The sequence below is a fragment of the Rutidosis leptorrhynchoides genome, chromosome 11 (assembly GCF_046630445.1).
Source record: "Rutidosis leptorrhynchoides isolate AG116_Rl617_1_P2 chromosome 11, CSIRO_AGI_Rlap_v1, whole genome shotgun sequence".
In the NCBI taxonomy this organism is placed as follows: Eukaryota; Viridiplantae; Streptophyta; class Magnoliopsida; order Asterales; family Asteraceae; genus Rutidosis; species Rutidosis leptorrhynchoides.
In genome coordinates this window covers 129,836,783-129,857,500 of record NC_092343.1, presented here as the reverse complement: position 1 = coordinate 129,857,500, position 20,718 = coordinate 129,836,783, and the positions used below count along the sequence as shown (strand labels likewise).

At 30.6% G+C, this 20,718-nt stretch overlaps 1 protein-coding gene and 1 non-coding gene across 2 annotated transcripts; one reads left to right on the top strand and one right to left on the bottom strand.

Moving 5' to 3' along the window:
• The first annotated feature begins 8,938 nt into the window (after window positions 1–8,938).
• On the top strand, window positions 8,939–9,471 carry LOC139874192 (uncharacterized). Its single transcript, XM_071861650.1, has one exon. The coding sequence runs from the start codon at window positions 8,947–8,949 to the stop codon at window positions 9,469–9,471; it is 525 nt and encodes a 174-aa protein (XP_071717751.1). The 5' UTR covers window positions 8,939–8,946.
• A 10,808-nt stretch (window positions 9,472–20,279) lies between these two features.
• On the bottom strand, window positions 20,280–20,386 carry LOC139878903 (small nucleolar RNA R71). The gene has a single exon (XR_011769765.1). It is a non-coding gene; the product is annotated as a small nucleolar RNA R71 (small nucleolar RNA).
• Between the last annotated feature and the right edge of the window lie 332 nt (window positions 20,387–20,718).

Below are 20,718 nucleotides of genomic sequence, written 5' to 3'. Positions count from 1 at the left end.
AAGGGGCAGGATCAATGGGGAAGTAACCAATCGGGGGGAAGCAAATTTTTTTTTCCTTTTTTTTTGAATTTGTTTTTTCCGGCATCAAGATCACACGAAAATATGAACATTTAGAAAAGACACTTCGTGATGAATGTTATTATTTAGGCGGGAAAACGATCGACAAAAATAACATTCAAGATAATATTGTTCGTGAAGAATGTGAACGTTTGTTTTTCATGTTTTGTGAAGTAAAATTTAGCCCGATTTAGAGTTTAAGGTTTAGGGTTTGGCGTTTTGGGTTTATTCCATAAACCCTAAACCCTAAACTCTAAACCGTTCTTGTTAAAAACTCAATCTAAATCCTAAATCTAAACCCTAAATCTAAACCCTAAACCCTAAATTTCTAAACCCTAATATCTAAGCCCTATAAACCCTAATATCTAAACCCTAATATCTAAAACCTCAACATACGCTCGAAAAACACGATAATTGTTATATATTACTTCTTCGAGCGTTTTTTCGTCAAAATAAAAATATTTATCACAAAGTGTCTTTATTAAATGTTCATATTTTCATCTAATCTATAATGTTCGTGAACAAAGTTTTTTCAAAAAATGAAGAAAAAAAAAGTTTTTGCTTCCCCCCGTTCCCCCAATTGGTTACTTCCCTCTTGAACTTACCATTATATATATATATATATATATATATATATATATATATATATATATATATATATATATATATTTATTTATATATATATATAGGGAGAAGATCCAGTGAGAACTTTTTTAGTGTGAAAACTCTAGGATTTCCAAATACACTCCAAATACACTAAAATTCGAGCAAAAAAGGTGCGCGGGCGAGCAAAAAAAGGAAATGCGAGCAAAAATATAAAACACGGACGAACAAAAAAATCATAGTCGAGCAAAACTTTTTTTTTTCGAATTTCAAAAATGTAGAAAACATTTTTGTTTGACTATCATGTGTTCTACATTTTTTTGTTCGAATTTCAAAAATGTAGAACACATTTTTGTTCCCGCCGCCTTTTTTTTGTTTGACTATCAATTTTTTGTTCGGCCGCCTTTTTTTTTGTTCGAATATCAAAAATGTAGAACATATTTTTGTTCGACTATCACGTTTTCTACATTTTTTGTTCGAATTTCAAAAATGTAGAACACATTTTTGTTCGCCCGCCTTTTTTTTTGTTCGACTATCAATTTTTTGTTCGCCTGCCTTTTTTTGCTCGAATTTCTCCATTTTTGCTCGAATTCGTTGTTTTTTGCTCGTCCGCCACTTTTTTTGCTCGAATTTCGGTGTATTTTGGTGTATTTTTGAGTTCTCAGGGTTCTCACATAAAAAAAGTTTTCATTTGATCCCTCTACTATATATATAATATAATATAATATAATATAATATATTTAGTATTATATTAGGTAACTTGTTTTGTTGAAAATCTTATATCTGAGACTCTGAGAGACACAAGCGTTCATTTTATGTAACTTGATTAATGCGATAATGAATTAATTTAAGAATTTTGCTAGGGCCATCGTTAACGGCTTTATTGTGTTGTATAATGTAACAATTGTTAGTTAAAAACTGACTGATAACTGCCATGTACAATCATACAATGCATGTTAATGACAGTTTTAAAGAACTGTCCTTAGTAAAATATTTAATTAGATAAAGATAAAGATTTGCCAAGTATTAAATGTCAACACTTATGATAATTTAATAAATTTATTTTAAATAACTACGGAGTATAACTTTTAACAAAACATAAAAGCAAGAGCCGTTATAAAATTATTTGTGTTGTAAATTTAGTAGTTAAATATGGATGGTAATTAATCAAATATGGATAGTAAAATTTGTACTATATATATGTGCATAATGTAAGTTACAAAAACACACATATACATTAAATACATCACACCTCTCTTCAACCTCTTTCTCTCCTATATCTTCTACAACACATCTCTCTTTTATTGGTTCTTTCAATTTGAATATATTGAACCAGGCCACTAAAGGTAGTTATAAGCCTACTGAATTATAACACGTTATCAGCACGAAGTGCTCCGTATAATCAAGGTTTATCTAAGCAAGCACACGTCACTAATCAAGGTAAGAAATTGTCTAACTTTTATTAACTTCACTAACATTTATATTTATGTTATTTAAGTTATATATGGTCGGTTATACCGCCTGAATTATATTTCTGTAATCTAACTTTTATTAATTTCACTAACATTTATATTTATGTTATTTAAGTTATATATGGTCGGTTATACCGCCTGAATTATATTTCTGTAATCTAACTTTTATTAACTTCACTAACAATTATAATTATGTTATTTAAGTTATATATGGTCGGTTATACCGCATGAATTATATTTCTGTAATCTAACTTTTATTAACTTCACTAACATTTATATTTATGTTATTTAAGTTATATATGGTCGGTTATACCGCCTGAATTATATTTTCTGTAATCTAACTCTTATTAACTTCACTAACATTTATATTTATGTTATCTAACATTTATGATTACTTATGCAATTAATCATTATTTATTTCATGCATACTAATGTTTATTCTTAAATTTATTATTTATGCATAATATGTTTATTCTCTTAATTTTCGTATTTATACTAAACGTATTTATACTAAATGTATTTTATAGTAATCATATTTATACTAATAAAATTCTTTTATTAAAATTATTTTAATACAACGGCAACATAACGATCGTTAACATTAATTAACGACGTTACAACGGTCATATATACATAATGGTTGTTAACGTCGATTGACGATGTTACAACGACTATATTTTTCAAATATAAATTAAACATCCCCGTTTTCACATTTTCACAAATCAATCTTCATTTTCTCAAATTACTACTCTCCAAATTTTTTTATTAAAAGATGATTAACTCAAGGATGATTTTTCCTACTGTATTGGTCATAATAGCTATCATCCTTGTTGCTTGTACACCACTAGATGAACCTATATTCTATCCTTCTCTTATGGTTTTATTATTTGTAATCATACCATTATTCCTTTGTTTGCTACTTATGAATCTAAACTAATTCTAATTTCATGTTGTTATTTGTCTATGAAAAAAAAAATTGATTATGATTATGATTATGATTTATGTTGTTCATCTTTCTGAAAATAGAAAATGTCAAACTTATCAAAGCTTGAGTTTGATGTCTTAGACGTATCGGGAACAAACTACACATCATGGGTTATGGACGTAGAAATAAATCTTGGATCATTGGGTATTCTAGAAACTTTAAAAGAAAACAATACTTGTTCCGATCAAGATAAATTAAAATCAATTGCTTTTATTCGCAACATATTGATACCACCTTAAAACATATGTTTCTCACTATCAAAGATCCACATGTTTTATGGGAAAGTATCAAGAGTAGATTCGATAATCAAAAGGAAATATTACTCCCAGCTGCGAGGGAAGAATGGAGAAATCTAAGGTTCCAAGATTTCAAAAAGGTAAGTGAATATAGCTCGGCCATGTTCAAGATCCGTTCAAAGCTTCAATTCTGTGGTCAAGAAATAAGTGATGCTGATATGATGGAGAAAACTTTCTCCACAATGCATTCTGCAAACATAACTGTGCAAGAAAATTTAAGATTGCAGAATTATAAAACTTTTTCCAAACTTCAAACTTATCTCTTAGTTGCAGAAGTTAATAAAGAATTACTGATGAAAAATCAAGAATCTCGTCCTACCGGTCCGCTAGCATTTCCTGAAGCTAATGCTATTAACAATAATAATAATAAAAGAAGAAATGCACATGGACGAGGTCGTGGACGAGGTCGTGGCCATATTGGCCAAAACCATCATCATGGAAATTACCATAACAATAATAAAAATCATAACTATGTTCGAAATCACCCTTATGGTAATGGTCGTGGTGGTGGTCGTGGTCGTGGTGGTCGTGATCGTGGACAAAGAAATAATAATCCACAAAATTATAAAATCCAAACACCATACAATCCCACAAATCACAATGTTGAAGAAGGCTCTTCAAAGAATGTTGAAGATTCTTGTTACCGATGTGGTAAAATTGGCCACTGGTCTAAAAACTGCCGAACAAATCAGCATTCTGTTAATCGGTATCAAGAATCCCTAAAGGGAAAACGAAAAGAAGCAAATCTTGTGGATGACCTTGATACAAAAATCACTGAGCCAACTTGTGACTACTTTAATGAATAAATTTCTAATATCTATATATATAGATATCCTATTATATGTTCCCGTTAAATAAATGGTTGTAGATTTTCAATCTACACCATATCTAATTTACTACATATTTCCTTATTATGTGCTATCGTTTGTAACATGTTTTGAATGTAATATATTGATGAATTATGTACTCATTATTTGTTTCTCATATTTTTTTTGAAGTTCATGATGTATACTGCTGGAGTAAAAAATCAGTCAAATGGTGAAGATATTTGTATTGCAGACAGTGGTGCCACTCACACCATATTCAAATCTAAAAAATATTTCACAGACTTGAAAGCAACGGAAGGAACTATACATACTATATCAGGTCCTGTGGACTTAATAAAAGGAATGGGAAAGGAAAAATTCATGTTACCAAATGGTACGAATTTTCTGATAAATAATGCCTTATTTTCTCCCATGTCAAAGAGAAATTTGTTAAGTTTCTCTGACATATACCAAAATGGATATGATTATCAGTCAGTGACAACAGAAAATGAAAAATATTTAAGTATCACTGATAAGAATCGTGTAATTGAAAAACTACCAAGACTTCATTCTGGTTTACATTATACACATATAAATGTACCTGAAGTAAATGTGGTAGTTAAAGAAAAATCATGTGATCCTGTAATGATCAGTTTGTGGCATGAGAGATTAGGCCACCCAGGATCAACAATGATGAAAAGAATAATACAAAATACACATGGACATCCATTGGCGGATCAAAGGATCCCTCATGATGCACTTATCCCATGTACATCATGCTCACTTGGAAAGTTGATAATAAGACCATCACCTCTTAAGGTTGAAAAAGAATCACCAATGTTTCTTGAAAGAATTCAAGGTGATATATGTGGACCAATTCATCCACCATGTGGACCATTTAGATATTTTATAGTTCTAATAGACGCATCTAGTAGATGGTCTCATGTTTGTCTATTATCAAGTCGAAATATGGCATTTGCAAAATTTCTTGCTCAAATTATTAAATTGAGAGCACATTTCCCTGATTATACTATTAAAAGGGTGAGACTAGATAATGCCGGTGAGTTTACGTCTCAAGCATTTAATAACTTTTGCATGTCTATTGGGATTATTGTTGAACATCCCGTTGCCCATGTGCATACACAAAATGGTTTAGCTGAATCATTAATTAAACGATTGCAGCTAATAGCTAGACCATTGATAATGCGAACAAAACTCCCAGTATCTGTATGGGGCCATGCAATTTTGCATGCTGCATCATTGATTCGCATTAGACCAAGCGCAAGTCATACATATTCTCCCTTGCAACTTGCTTTTGGCCATCAACCAAATATTTCCCACCTTAGAACATTTGGTTGTGCGGTTTATGTCCCTATCGCACCACCACAACGCACTAAAATGGGTCCTCAAAGAAGGATGGGAATATATGTTGGATATGAAACATCTTCAATAATAAGATATATTGAACCCATGACGGGTGATGTTTTTACAGCACGTTTTGCTGATTGTCACTTTAATGAAACATTATTCCCAAGATTAGGGGGAGAAATAAAAAATAAAGAAAATGATGTTTCATGGTGTGAACCTCAATTAATGTGTCTTGATCCTCGCACAAAAGAATGCGAGACCGAAGTTCAAAAAATAATGCATATGCAAGAACTTGCGAATAAATTGCCTGATGCATTTACAGATACAAAAAGAGTGACTAAATCATATATACCAGCAGCAAATGCTCCAGCTCGAATTGAAATTCCAAAAAATGGCAATAATGTCATTCTTGAGTCTTTGCCACGCCAGAAACGTGGAAGACCAATTGGTTCCAAAGATAAAAATCCTCGAAAAAGAAAATCAGCTGATAATGAGGTAAAAGAAAGTGTTCAAGAAGAACTACAAATCAATACTCCTTCTGCAGAGGAGATTGATGATGTCAATACGGAATTTTCAATCAATTATGCACATTCAAAAATATTATGGAACCGAAATGAAATGAAAAATCTTGATGAGATATTTTCATATAATGTTGCATATGACATCATGAATGATGATGATGATCCAGAACCAAAATCTGTCATGGAATGTCAAAATAGACATGATTGGGATCATTGGAAAGGAGCAATACGAGCTGAATTTGAATCGCTCAATAAAAGAAAAGTTTTCGGATCTATCATTCTCACACCTAAAGATGTGAAACCTGTGGGATATAGATGGGTTTTTGTGCGAAAAAGAAATGAGAAAAATGAAGTTACAAGGTATAAAGCTAGACTTGTAGCTCAAGGTTTTTCTCAAAGACCAGGAATTGATTATGAGGAAACTTATTCTCCTGTTATGGATGCAATTACTTTTAGATACTTAATCAGCCTGGCAGTTTCTAAAAATTTAGAAATGCATCTCATGGATGTTGTGACTGCTTATCTTTATGGATCACTTGATAGTGATATATATATGAAGATACCTGAAGGATTTAAGGTATCAGAAGCAACCAATGCAAAACCCAAAGAAATGTACTCAATCAAGTTACAAAGATCTTTATATGGGTTGAAACAATCGGGTCGCATGTGGTATAAACGATTAAGTGATTACTTGATAAGCAAAGGGTATACCAATAATCTTATTTGCCCATGTGTTTTCATTAAGAAAACAACATCCGGATATGTGATCATAGCAGTTTATGTTGATGATCTTAATATCATAGGTACAAATAAAGAGATCCATGAAGCCATTCAACTTCTAAAGAAAGAATTTGAAATGAAAGATCTCGGAAAAACCAAGTATTCCTTGGTTTACAAATTGAACATATGCCTAATGGTTTACTTGTACATCAAACAACATATACTGAAAAGATTTTAAAACGTTTTTGTAACAGACTCGTCCCACATCGGTGGGAGAGGAAAACAAAGCACTCCTTATAAGGGTGTGGATACCTCTTCTGGTATGACGCGTTTTGAGGGTGTTTACCCGAGAAGCAAATCCGTGAGGTAAAAGTGCGATCCGGGGTTGTACTCGTGCGCGGGTAGCCCGTCGGTGATCGGCTTGTGTCCAAAGCGAACAATATCATACTACGGGCTGATGGTGATGTTACTTATGGTATCAGAGCTGGGGCCCGCATCGATGTGCACTGCGGGGACGCAGTGTCCCGAAGGGGGGAGAGTTGTAACAGACTCGTCCCACATCGGTGGGAGAGGAAAACAAAGCACTCCTTATAAGGGTGTGGATACCTCTTCTGGTATGACGCGTTTTGAGGGTGTTTACCCGAGAAGCAAATCCGTGAGGTAAAAGTGCGATCCGGGATTGTACTCGTGCGCGGGTAGCCCGTCGGTGATCGGCTTGTGTTCAAAGCGGACAATATCATACTACGGGCTGATGGTGATGTTACTGTTTTAATATAGACAAGGCAAAACCATTAAGTACTCCTATGGTTGTTAGATCACTTAATGTTGACACTGATCCATTTCGTCCCTGTGAAGATTATGAAGATATCCTGGGACCAGAAGTACCATATCTTAGTGCAATTGGAGCTCTTATGTATCTTACAAATTGTACAAGACCTGACATTTCTTTTGCAGTTAATTTGTTGGCAAGGTTCAGCTCAGCTCCTACCAAAAGACACTGGAATGGGATCAAACACATATTTCGATACTTTCGAGAAACTACTGATTTAGGATTATTTTATTCTAACGAATCGAAACAAGATTTGGTTGGTTATGCAGATGCAGGTTATTTATCTGATCCACAAAAAACTAAATCTCAAAATGGATATGTATTCCTAAATGGAGGTACCGCAATATCATGGCGTTCTCAAAAACAAACACTTGTTGCAACATCATCAAATCATGCCGAAGTGATTGCATTACATGAAGCTACTCGGGAATGTTTTTGGTTGAGATCAATGACACAACTCATTACTGATTCTTGTGGACTAGAACGCGATAAAAGTCCAACAACTATCTATGAAGATAATGTAGCTTGCATAACACAGATGAAAGAAGGGTATATCAAAAGTGACCGAACAAAACACATACCTCCTAGATTCTTCTCATACACTCAAAATCTCATTAAGAAAAACCAGATTGAAATGAGATATGTTCAGTCCAGCAAAAACTCTGCTGACCTTTTCACCAAAGCACTTTCAACTGCTATTTTCAGAACGCACGTTCATAATATTGGCATGAGACATGTTCAAAAGATGTGACGACTCAGCGTTGTCTACTTGAGGGGGGAGTCAACTCTATGCTGCACTCTTTTTCCCTTAACTAAAGTTTTATCCCACTGGGTTTTCTTTAGCAAGGTTTTTAACGAGGTAGTATTAATTGCTCTTTAAAAAAATTACCATCTCAGGGGGAGTGTTGTAAATTTAGTAGTTAAATATGGATGGTAATTAGTCAAATATGGATAGTAAAATTTGTACTATATATATGTGCATAATGTAAGTTACAAAAACACACATATACATTAAATACATCACACCTCTCTTCAACCTCTTACTCTCCTATATCTTCTACAACACATCTCTCTTTTATTGGTTCTTTCAATTTGAATATATTGAACCAGACCACTAAAAGTAGTTATAAGCTAGCCGTTAACAGACGTTCTATTATCCACCTCATCACTATACGCCCCTTGTCTGTATCCAAATCAAAATCCTATTTAAACACACACAAAATCTCACAATTTCAACATCAAATTCTCACCAAAATCTCCCAAAAAGAACAGAAAAAAAAAACTCAAAAATGGGTCTTACAAGTGATGTTCAATCTCACCACAAAACACACAAATGTTTCTTAATTTCTAACTACATTTTACTAGGAGCAGCTTCAAGTTGCATATTCCTAACTCTTTCGCTAAGCTTAATCCCGTCTCTCGTGGGGGCCCTACTAGTCCTCCTCCACGTCATCACAATCGCGGGTGCAATTTCTGGGTGCAACGCCGTGTCAGCAGGATCAAACAAATGGTACGCTTTTCACATGGTTGCTACAGTCTTAACAGCAATATTTCAAGGATCAATTTCAGTATTGATTTTCACAACCACTGATAACTTTTTAAAGTCGTTGAATTCGTACGTTAGAGAAGATGCTGCTGCGAATATTTTGAAATTGTCGGGTGGGCTTTGTGTTTTGATGTTCTGTTTGGAATGGTTTGTTTTGACACTTGCGTTTTTCTTGAGGTATTACGCGTTTGTTGAAGGTGGACGAGATGATCGAAAGGTTCGGGCCGAAGAGGACTCGAAAAACTGGACCCCACCGTTTCAAGTTTGATGAATTGAAGGGAAGTTTTGGTGAAATTGGAGAAGATAAATCCAGATTCATTATGTGTTGTTGCTTATTTGTTTATTTATTTATTATTTTTGTTGATGGTATTTTGAATGTGGTTCAAAATATTAATTAATTAGTACAATTATGTAAGGTTTTTTTATTTCATTTTAAGTAAATTAATATTTGAATATACGTTTGTTATTTATTTATGTGAATGTGATTTGGGATGTATTTAGACCGTTGTTTAGTTAATTAATTTTTTTTTCATAAATAGTGCGAATTATATTGGCATATTTTACAAAGAATGAATTATTATATTTTTATAAGAAATTGATAATTATATTATTTTATTCCAAGTTTTATTAAGCTATTTATACTGCAATTTTAACTGGTAATTATTGTTATTTTACATTAAAATTGAAATATAGCTCGAATTTGTGCATCATCTAGAGCTTATTATCATGTTTGCATTCAGATTTCATGCTTTAATTTAGTAAGAACTAGAGTTTTTGGTTTATTAGTTAAAAAATATATTTTGATGCTTAAATCTTGTTGTTTGAAGTGTTTTAAGCTTCTTTGTTGTTAGATAATTGTTATATGTATGCTATACTAGCTTCGTGAACCATCAATCGACTAGAAAAATTTCGAAATTGATAGATTTGGGCATTAGAACTCGAATTGTGATTGTGCTGCTGTTCGTTATCACTCGCACGAGTGAGCTGTCACTCGTACGAGTGACCAGTCACTCGCACGAGTGTAGATACCATCCGCACGGATGAATGTTTTTGTGATGGGTTGGGTTAAGTTCACACACACGAGTGAGTTGTCACTCGCACGAGTGAGTAGTCACTCGCACGAGTGAGATATCACCCGTGCGAATGAGTTAGTGTTTCATAGTGGTTTTGGTTAAGCTTACTCGCACGAGTGAGTTGTCACTCACACGAGTGAGAAGTTACCCACAAGAGTGACCTGACAGTTTGATTTTGGTGATGTTTTGTCTAGTTGCTTTTGATTAGAAATTGAGCAAGACATGATTACTGACTTGGTTATATCTTTCTCAGGTGGAAAAAATAAAGTGAAGACTCAGTAAGAATAGAACTCTGAGTACCTTATTGTAACGACCCGGAAAATTTTGACTTATTTTAAATCAAATTCTAGATATGATTTAATATTTTCGACACGATAAGCAAAGTCTGTTAAGTTGAGTCTCAAAATTTTTGAACTGTTTCCATTAATTCAGTTAACCTTCGACTATTCCCGACGAGTCACGAACAACTATTTGTAAATATATATATATATAATAATTTGAAATATAATTTGAAATAATATAAGATTTAATTATTAGAATTAAATATGTAAAATAATATAAAATTTAATAAAATTTAATATTAAAATGAATCTATATATATATAAAGTAAATTGAATATAACTATTTAATAATTGTAATATTCGGTTGACATTTCGTTAGTGATAATATAGATCTAATACGAACTTATGTGAGTTTAAAAATAAACGTTGATCCGAAAATAAGTTATATAAATTATAGCATTGTTAAAAATATATTTAGAATCTATTTGATAAATTTTAGCACTCCGTACATTTTACTTGGGATTGAGCGCTAATAATCAATCAACTTTTTATAACTAGTTTTTCACATTTAATAACTGAAATAAATAAATATCTTTAAATTAAAAATTTGGAATTTTTCCGAATACTTTTATCCGCCACTGATTTTCAACGGAGCACGGAATCTAATCCGAAAAATTGGTGTCGACGAGATCAGTCCAAAAGTTATGGATGCTCACTGTTTTAGTTTGATTCCATCCACTATCCCATTTTATATATTTATATATGACTACCATGTTACATCATGAAACCACTACTGCATATGGCTACTTCCATATTTCTGTTTATGATTGACTCCTTTTTCTCCCAATAACCAACTTATGTAGTATATATCTATATCTAAATATACTTATGCAAAACATGAAAACACATATACCTTACCACCTATCTTTCTTTCTTTCTGCTTTCAACCAAACACCCATCTCCTAGTTTTGCTTCTTCTTCGTGAGTCACCACACTCGTATACGACCACCGAGAGTCACCTCCTTGAAACCCACTTCAAACCCATTTAACCGCCACCCCAGAGCCGTTGAACACCACAACCCAAACCCACCACCGCCTTCTTCTTCCTCAACATACACCATCCACCACCTTTCTTTTCCATGACCATCGCAACACCCCTACCGTAACAACCGCCAACCTCCACCATGTTTTGTTCACTATTTCTCTTCCAATCGACCACAAGCCACCACCACCTGCTACAGTAGCTGGACTGCGCTGTTTTTCGCCACCAAAAACACCTATGAACTGTTCCTACTACTCATTTTTTTTCTTTTTGCTGCTGTTCTTTTTCTCGCAAGAAACACCACAAGACCAGCATCGAAGGTTCCTGCTACCGCTATTGTTTTTTTCTTTCGAAACTGAATGGGTCAAGGGAAGACAGATGGAGGAAGTAGTCACCATAAACGAACAAAGAAATTGCAAATCACCTATCTCTTCCTCCTGTCAAACTCCATTGCAGTATACTTGCAAAGGATGCAAACAAGGCGGCTGTGAATGATTATGAGGCCAAGCGTGTGACCAGCCCGTAACTACTCTCTTTTATCATATTTGTTCGGGATTAGAAATTATGGCGTATAACTTATAAAGTTTCCAGTATATCTGTTGTATGTAATACGGAGTTGGAAACATGCGTATGTACAAACCACCCAATGGTTTACTGAAGATAATAATATAGTGACAATGATGATGACGATATGATAAATTAATGATGATTAAGATGGTGACGGTATAAATGACAATGATGATGATTTAAGATAACGATAAATGATTTTGATAACGATGATTAAGTTAATAAAGAGAGATGATGAAGACAACGATGTATAATGATTATGATATAATAACGTGAAGATGACAATGATAATACATGTGAAAGACGATGATGTTGTAACCGATGATGATGTCATGATGATGATGGTATGATGTTGAATGACGACGATGTATACTGATAATAATGGTAACGAGTATGATGATGATAATCATACGTGAAGGTGATGATGGTGATGTTATGATCAAGTTGTGATGATGATGGTGATATTATGATCATATTACAGATTCATTGTTAATGGATCAAAAAGTTTAAATGGGTTTTTGATTTGGGCTTTATATATCAACATGTTAAAATAATTAAACGTGGGCTTTAATTCAAAAACGAAAGTGCAGTTCATTGGTTTAAGGCGTGCTTGTTAAACGAGAGGTCGCGAGTTCGAATTTGGACAATGACAGTTTTTTTTATGGAAGCTTGTTAACTATTTTAAGGTATTATTATTATTATTATTATTATTATTATTATTATTATTATTATTATTATTATTATTATTATTATTATTATTATTATTATTATTATTATTATTATTACTATTATTATTATTATTATTAATTATTGTTATTATTGTTATGTTAATTATTATTGTTACTAATATTAACATCATGATTATTATTATTACCATTAATATAAATTATATTATTATCATTATTATTATTAATATAAGTATTATTATTATTATAGTTATTATAGTTATTATCATTACTACTATTATTATTATTATCATTATTAGAATTATCATTATTATTAAAAGTATTATTTTTAATATTATTATTATCATTATTAATAAGTAATATTAGTACTAAGAATTATTATCAAAATTATTATTTTTTTATTATGAAAATAATTCAACTTTTTATTTTATTATTATTATTATTATTGTCATTATCATAATTTTTATATATTTTATTATCATTTTTATTATCCTTATTATTACTATTATTATTATTATTATTATGGTTATTATGATTAATTATGATTATTATTATAAGTACTATGAAAATGATTAAAATTAAAATTAATTTATGATTTAAATGAATTATTAATATCATTATTATTATTATCATTATTATTATTTTTATAACAAATAAATATTATGTATATAAAAATATACTTATAATAATATTACATATAATTATATATTAAACATATTAACATTTTTTTATATAAATATTCATATATAACAAATTATGTATTTTTAATACTAATCATATATATATATATATATATATATATATATATATATATATATATATATATATATATATATATATATATATGTATATATATATTAATATAACTAAATAAATATTAATCATTTTAAATATATATACAAATTATACATTTAAAATGATTAATATTTATTTGGTTATATTATATATATATATATATATATATATATATATATATATATATATATATATATATATATATATATATATATATATATATATATATATATATATATATATATATATAATATATAATATATAATTTAAGATATAATATATAAATTATTCGATTACAAATACACGTGTTAATATATATTAATGATATAGGTTCGTGAATCCGAGGCCAACCCTACATTGTTCAGTTCCGTCGTATGCATATTTTTACTACAAAATATCGTATCGTGAGTTTCATTTGCTCCCTTTTTAAATGTTTTACAATATATTTTTTTTGGGCTGAGAATACATGAAATGCTTTTATAAATGTTTGACGCAATAGACACAAGTAAAACATTTCTCGAATGAATTGTTATACCGAATATCACCCCTGCTTATTTTAGCTTGGTAACCTAAGAATTAGTGAACGCCACTGATTGACGCGAATCCTAAAGATAGATCTATTGGCACTGATAATGCTAAAAACAAACACATATTTCATAGCATTATCCTTCCAGAAAGACAAGCTTTTAGTTGCAATTGTTCTATTTCCAAGTGATAATTGTTTAATTAATAAAATAAGAAGACAGAAGACTGAAACGACGATTTGAAGACGCAAATGACCAGAAAGCTCAAACGTACAAGTTACAATCTAATTGGTTCAATTTATTGATGATTAACGTCTAAATATTGATAAGAGTACAAGCCGCGGAACGCAAAGTATAAGATATCTAAGCATACGAAAAGACGTTCGAAAATCCGGAACCGAGACATAAACCGAGTAACAACGTACAACTCAACGGAGCTAAAATTACAAGTCAACTATGCACAAGAATATAATATAATATATATATAATTATATAAAATTATATATATTATATTATATATTAAAAGAATTCAGCAGCTCACGTTTTAAAAATCAAAGTGAGCAGTACCAGCTGGCCATGCGATCGCATGGCCAGGAAGAAGGATTTCCATGCGATCGCATGGGCACCAAAGGCTGGTCAAGTCCTATAAATAGCCACGTTTTCTGCCCGATTATTTACACCATATTTTCTTTCTTTCTCTCTTATTTTCAATATATAATATTTATATTTATAATTTTAAGTTTAATTTAAGTTTAATAATAATTGAGTTATTGTAACGAATGTTTTACGGCTTTTTAAGTCGAAACTCTGTCCGTGTAACGCTACGCGATTAATAATCATTGTAAGCTATGTTCTTCCTTTTTAAATTAATATCTCGTAACTAAGTTATTATTATGCTTATTTAAGCCGAAGTAATTGTGATGTTGGACTAAATATTAAGACGGGGTTATTGGGCTTTGGACCATAATTAGGGTTTGGACAAAAGATCGAAATTTGTGAACATTGGACTATTGACTATTAATGGACTTTATATTTGTTTAACTGAATGATAGTTCGTTAATTTAATACAAAGATTTACAACTTGACGTATCTATAAGTAACCACATACGCCTTATTGGATACGATGGGCGGGATATTTATATATACTAATAATTGTTCATTTGACTGGACACGGGGATGGATTAATAATCAATGGACTTATTAAAACAGGGGTGGATTACATACAGTGATAACTGGTGTAATTGATAACAAAGTATTAAGACCTTGGACTACATACAGTCGATATCCTGGTGTAGTTATTAATAAAGTATTAAGACCTTGTTACAGTTTGGATCCCTAATTAGTTAGAATATTTGACTTCGGGTATAAGGGTAATTTGACGAGGACACTCGCACTTTATAATTATAACTGATGGACTATTTTGGACAAAATCCAGATAGACATATCAAATAATCCAGGTGATGTTAAAGCGAGGGGGTACAAAATAGTAGTAATTTTACTACGAAATATGTTACGAATTACACAAGTTTTAATTATTTATTTACAGATGGATATACCTAAACCTTGCTACAACACTATAGGCAGTGTACCTAATCGTAGAGTAGTATAGTTTTTAGTAAGTCCGGTTCGTTCCACAGGGAGCGGGCTTATTGCACACTATATTTTTAAACAATTATATTTGTACAAAAATATTTAAATATATATATAATAATATATAAAAGGGGGATTTACCGTTTAATGACTGGTTTGTCGATTTTATATTTTAAGCGTAAAGATAAATGACAATAATTAAAGTGCGTAAAATAAATAACAATATTTAAATGATAATAAATAAAATGATAGTAAATAAAAGTACGATGAAATATAAAATAAAGGAATTATGCTTATTTAAACTTCCGTAATCATGATGTTTGACGTGTTGATTTTTAGTTTTATGCCCATGGGTTAATTGTCCTTTGTCCTGGATTATTTAATATGTCCGTCTGGTTTTTGTCCATAACAGTCTATCAGTCATAAATATAAAGTGCGAGTGTTCTCGTCAAATTATCCTTATACCCGAAGTCAAATATTCCAACTAATTGGGGACTTAAACTGTAACAAGGTTTTAATACTTTGTTTAATAATTACACCAGGATATCAACTGCGTGTAACCCAAGGTTTTAATACTTTGTTATCAATTATGCCAAGTGTCCTTGTACATAATTTCACCCCTGTTTTAATAATTCCATAGACTATTAATCCATTCCCGTATCCGGTTAAATGAACTATTATTCGTACATATAAATTCCCCGCCCATCGTGTCCAATCGAGTGTATATGGTTATTTATAGGGACGTCCAATTGTAAATCTTTATATTAAAATTAACAAACTATCATTTAGTTAAACAAATATAAAGCCCATTAATAGCACATAGTCTAATTTCCACAAGTGTCGTTCTTTTGTCCAAACCCCAATTATGGTACAAAGCTCAATTACCCAATTTTAATATTTTTAGCCCAACATCATGATTACTTCGTCTTAAATAAGCATAATAATAACTTAAGTACAAGACATTAATTTAAAAAGGAGAACATAGCTTACATTGATTATTTATCGCGTAGTGTTACACGGACAGAGCTCCAACTTTAAAACCCATAAAATAACCTTTACATTAACCCAAACTAATCTAATATAAAACTAACCTATACTATATATATATATATATTATATATATTATTATTACATAGGGAGTATTATTATTATTATTTTTGGTGTGTAAACTCGGCAGAATGCATGGCCTTTTATAGGCATTTCTTATTTTTGCAGCTCCGCGAGTCGTGGAGTTTTAAGCCTACAAACTCCGCGAGTCGTGGAGTTTTAAGCCTACAAACTCCGCGAGTCGTGGAGTTTGAAAATCCAGCTCACATGATTTTGGATCTTTGCTTGTCGACGTTATTAAATAATAATATAATATATATATAATTTTTAAGAATTATTTATATATTATATTTTATTTATGTGCATAGTTGACTTGTAATTTTTGCACCGTTGCGTCGCGCGTTGAAAGTAGACTCATGTACCGGTTCCGAATTTTCGAACGTCCTTGCGTACAATTTAATATCTTGTACTTTGCGTTTTGTAACTTGTACTCTTGTCATTTTTAGACGTTTCTCATCAATAAATTGAACCACTTGGATTGTATCTTGTACATTTGAGCTTTTTGGACGTTTGCGTCTTCAAATCTTCGTTTTCGCCTTTTATCTTCGCACTTATTTAATATAAACGATTACAACTTAAAATAGGACAATTACAACTAAATAATTTACATATTGGGAGGATATTGCTACTAAATATATGTTCATTTGGAGCACTATCACCAGGACAAAGGACAATTAACCCAGGGTAACAAATTAAAATAAAAACGTCAAACATCATGATTACGGAAGTTTAAATAAGCATAATTATTTTATTTCATATTCTATCGCAATTTTATTTATTATTGTACTTTTGATATTCGTAATTTTATTTATCATCATTTAAATACTCGCAATTTTATTTAACATAATTTTATTTACTGTCATTTATTTTACGCTTTAAATTAAGTTATTTTTATATATAATATTTTGCATTAAGTTTTGATTGTGATAAAAATATAAAAATTGACAAACCGGTCGTTAAACGGTAAAAACCCCCCTTTTATAAAACTTATTATATATATATATATATATATATATATATATATATATATATATATATATATATATATATATATATATATATATATATATATATATATATATATATATATATTTGAATATAATAGTTTAAAAATATAGTACGTTTTCAATCGGCCTTCCTGTGGAACGAACCGGACTTACTAAAAGATAAACTACTCTACAATTAGGTACACTACCTATAAGTGTTGTAGCAAGGTTTAAGTATATCCCGTATATAAATAAATAAATAACTTGTGTAAATTGTATCGTATTTAATAGTATTTTGTATTAAAAACTAATAGTATTTCATATACGCCCTGCACAACATCAAGTATTTTTGGCGTCGCTGCCGGGGAGAACCGAAAGCGGAACGCTATATATTTTAATCTATTTTTGTAAAAACATATTTATATATAAGTTTTAAATATAAATATATATATATATATATATATATATATATATATATATATATATATATATATATATATATATATATATATATATATTTATTTATTTATGTTAAACACATATATAAGATATCTACTTATATATGTGTTTAACATAAATATATATATATATATATATATATATATATATTTTAAGATTTTTATTTATAAAATTAAAAAGTGTTTTTATTTTAATTTTTTAAAATATAAATTTATTTTTATTTTATATAAATTATTTATCTTTTATTTTGTAAAGAAAATTAAAAAATCAAATAATAAATAAAATAAATAAGAATTCGGGCCGAGCTGTTCGAAGCCCAATAACAGACCTGGACAATTGGGCCATGCGAATGCATGGCCATATAGCATGAAACTCATGCGAACGCATGAACAGATGGGACTGGTCTGATCCTTAACTGATCGAAATTAAGGTTAATATATATAATAATAATTAATATAATTAGGGTTTATTTATTTAACTTATTATTAATTTTAATATTTAATTAGTAATATTAAGTTTATTAATTATTATTAATTATATAGATTAATATTTTTTTTAAATAATAATATAAAAATAATATTTTTATATAAAATTTTATTTTTATCAATTTTTTTTATATTTCTCTTATTATTTGTATCTTTTTATTCGTTTTGCTCGTAATTATAATTTTAGTTTCTTTTTGCCTTAATTTAAGTTTAGTTTTTTAAGTTTTGCCGTAATTCTCCCTTAAGGTCTTTTTCTTAGAACTAGATTTTAAAAGCCTTAGAATTTTACGACACCACTTTGAACTTTAGTATTTAATAAATTTAAGTACCTTATAAGTAATTGCCGATTTTCTTTTTAGAATTGCATTTTTAGTTCCTTTAGACATTTTTTTAGATTTTAGTCGCAACTTTTAGTTTTATGTTTTTAGACGCTAAGCTTTAAATGTAGAATTTTAGTTTCTAAGTTTTAGTTTGTTTTTCAACGTTTATTTTTCGACTTCTTGTTTTTCAACGTACTTTTTCTTTTTCATTTCTTCGCTTTAGTTTTTACGACATAGATTTTTTTATTTTCTTTAAATTTTGAAGAAAAATTATTTTAAGCAATTAAATTAATTGAAGCCAATTTTCTGATTCGTAGTAATAGTTGGATTTGTTAGTGGTGAGTTGTGGATTTCCGATTTAAAGGGTCATTGCTACCTGCTGCATCTTTTGGCTATTCGAAACGTGGGTAAAATCAGAAAAATCTATTAATTTGATAACTTATATAATTTTTATTTTTATAACTAATAGGATATTCAGTGAATGCACCGAGCAAAACGTTCACCACCTTTTATACGTTCACCACCTGTAACTCGATCAGGACATCTAGCCAATATTATCGCCGTGGATTTTTCTTTAGAATCATCCTCTAGTCGAACAAATACTCCAATTCAAATTTTCGATAATCCATTTTTGAACCCGACTTCACGATTGAGCAACCAGGAGATATTCAAGGACAATTCGAAGGTTCTGAACCACAAATTATTCAAACGGAGGTTATCGAGGAAGAAACCGTTAAATCAAAATCTTCTGTTGATTCAGATTCATCTATTCAAAATATGGCAGATCCAGAACCTCAAAGTATGGAAGACCGAATGAGAGCCACACGCACGGGCCAAGGTCATGTCATTAATCAGCCAGATGTTAGAGCGCCAGATTTTGAAATCAAAGGACAAATCCTACACATGATCACTAATCAGTGCCAATTTAGTGGTACAACAAAAGAAGATCCAAATGAACATCTTCGAACTTTTAATAGGATTTGTACTCTATTTAAAATCCAAGAAGTTGAGGATGAAACTATTTATCTTAAGTTTTTCCCCTGGACTTTAAAGGGGGAAGCCAAAGATTGGTTAGAATCGTTACCCGAAGGAGCGATTGATACATGGGATGTTTTAGTTGAGAAATTTCTTCAAAGATTCTTTCCGGCATCTAAAGCCGTGAGACTTCAAGGAGAAATTGCCACATTCGCACAAAAGCCAAATGAAACGTTATTTGAGGCATGGACAAGATTCGGAAAGATGTTGAGAGGATGTCCTCAACATGGTTTAGACACTTTTCAAATAGTTCAAATATTTTATAAAGGAGTCGACGTCGCTACAAGAAAAGACATCGACACAGCCGCTGGTGGTTCCATTATGAAGAAAACCGCTACCGAAGCTCACAAGATTATTTATAATACAGCCTCCCACTCGCATGAGTGGTATCAAGAAAAAGATATCTTTCATTCATCTAAAGCGGCTAGAGCCGATTCTAGCCACGATTTTGATTCCATTTCCGCAAAGCTAGATTCTTTCGAGAGAAAATGGAAAAGATGTCTAAAGATATTCATGCAATACGAATTAGTTGTGAGCAGTGTGGAGGATCACATTTAACAAAAGA

What these genes read in the sequence shown, in the direction of transcription:
- LOC139874192 (XM_071861650.1), top strand. Translation starts at nt 8,947, where the DNA reads ATGGGTCTTACAAGTGATGTTCAATCTCACCACAAAACACACAAATGT.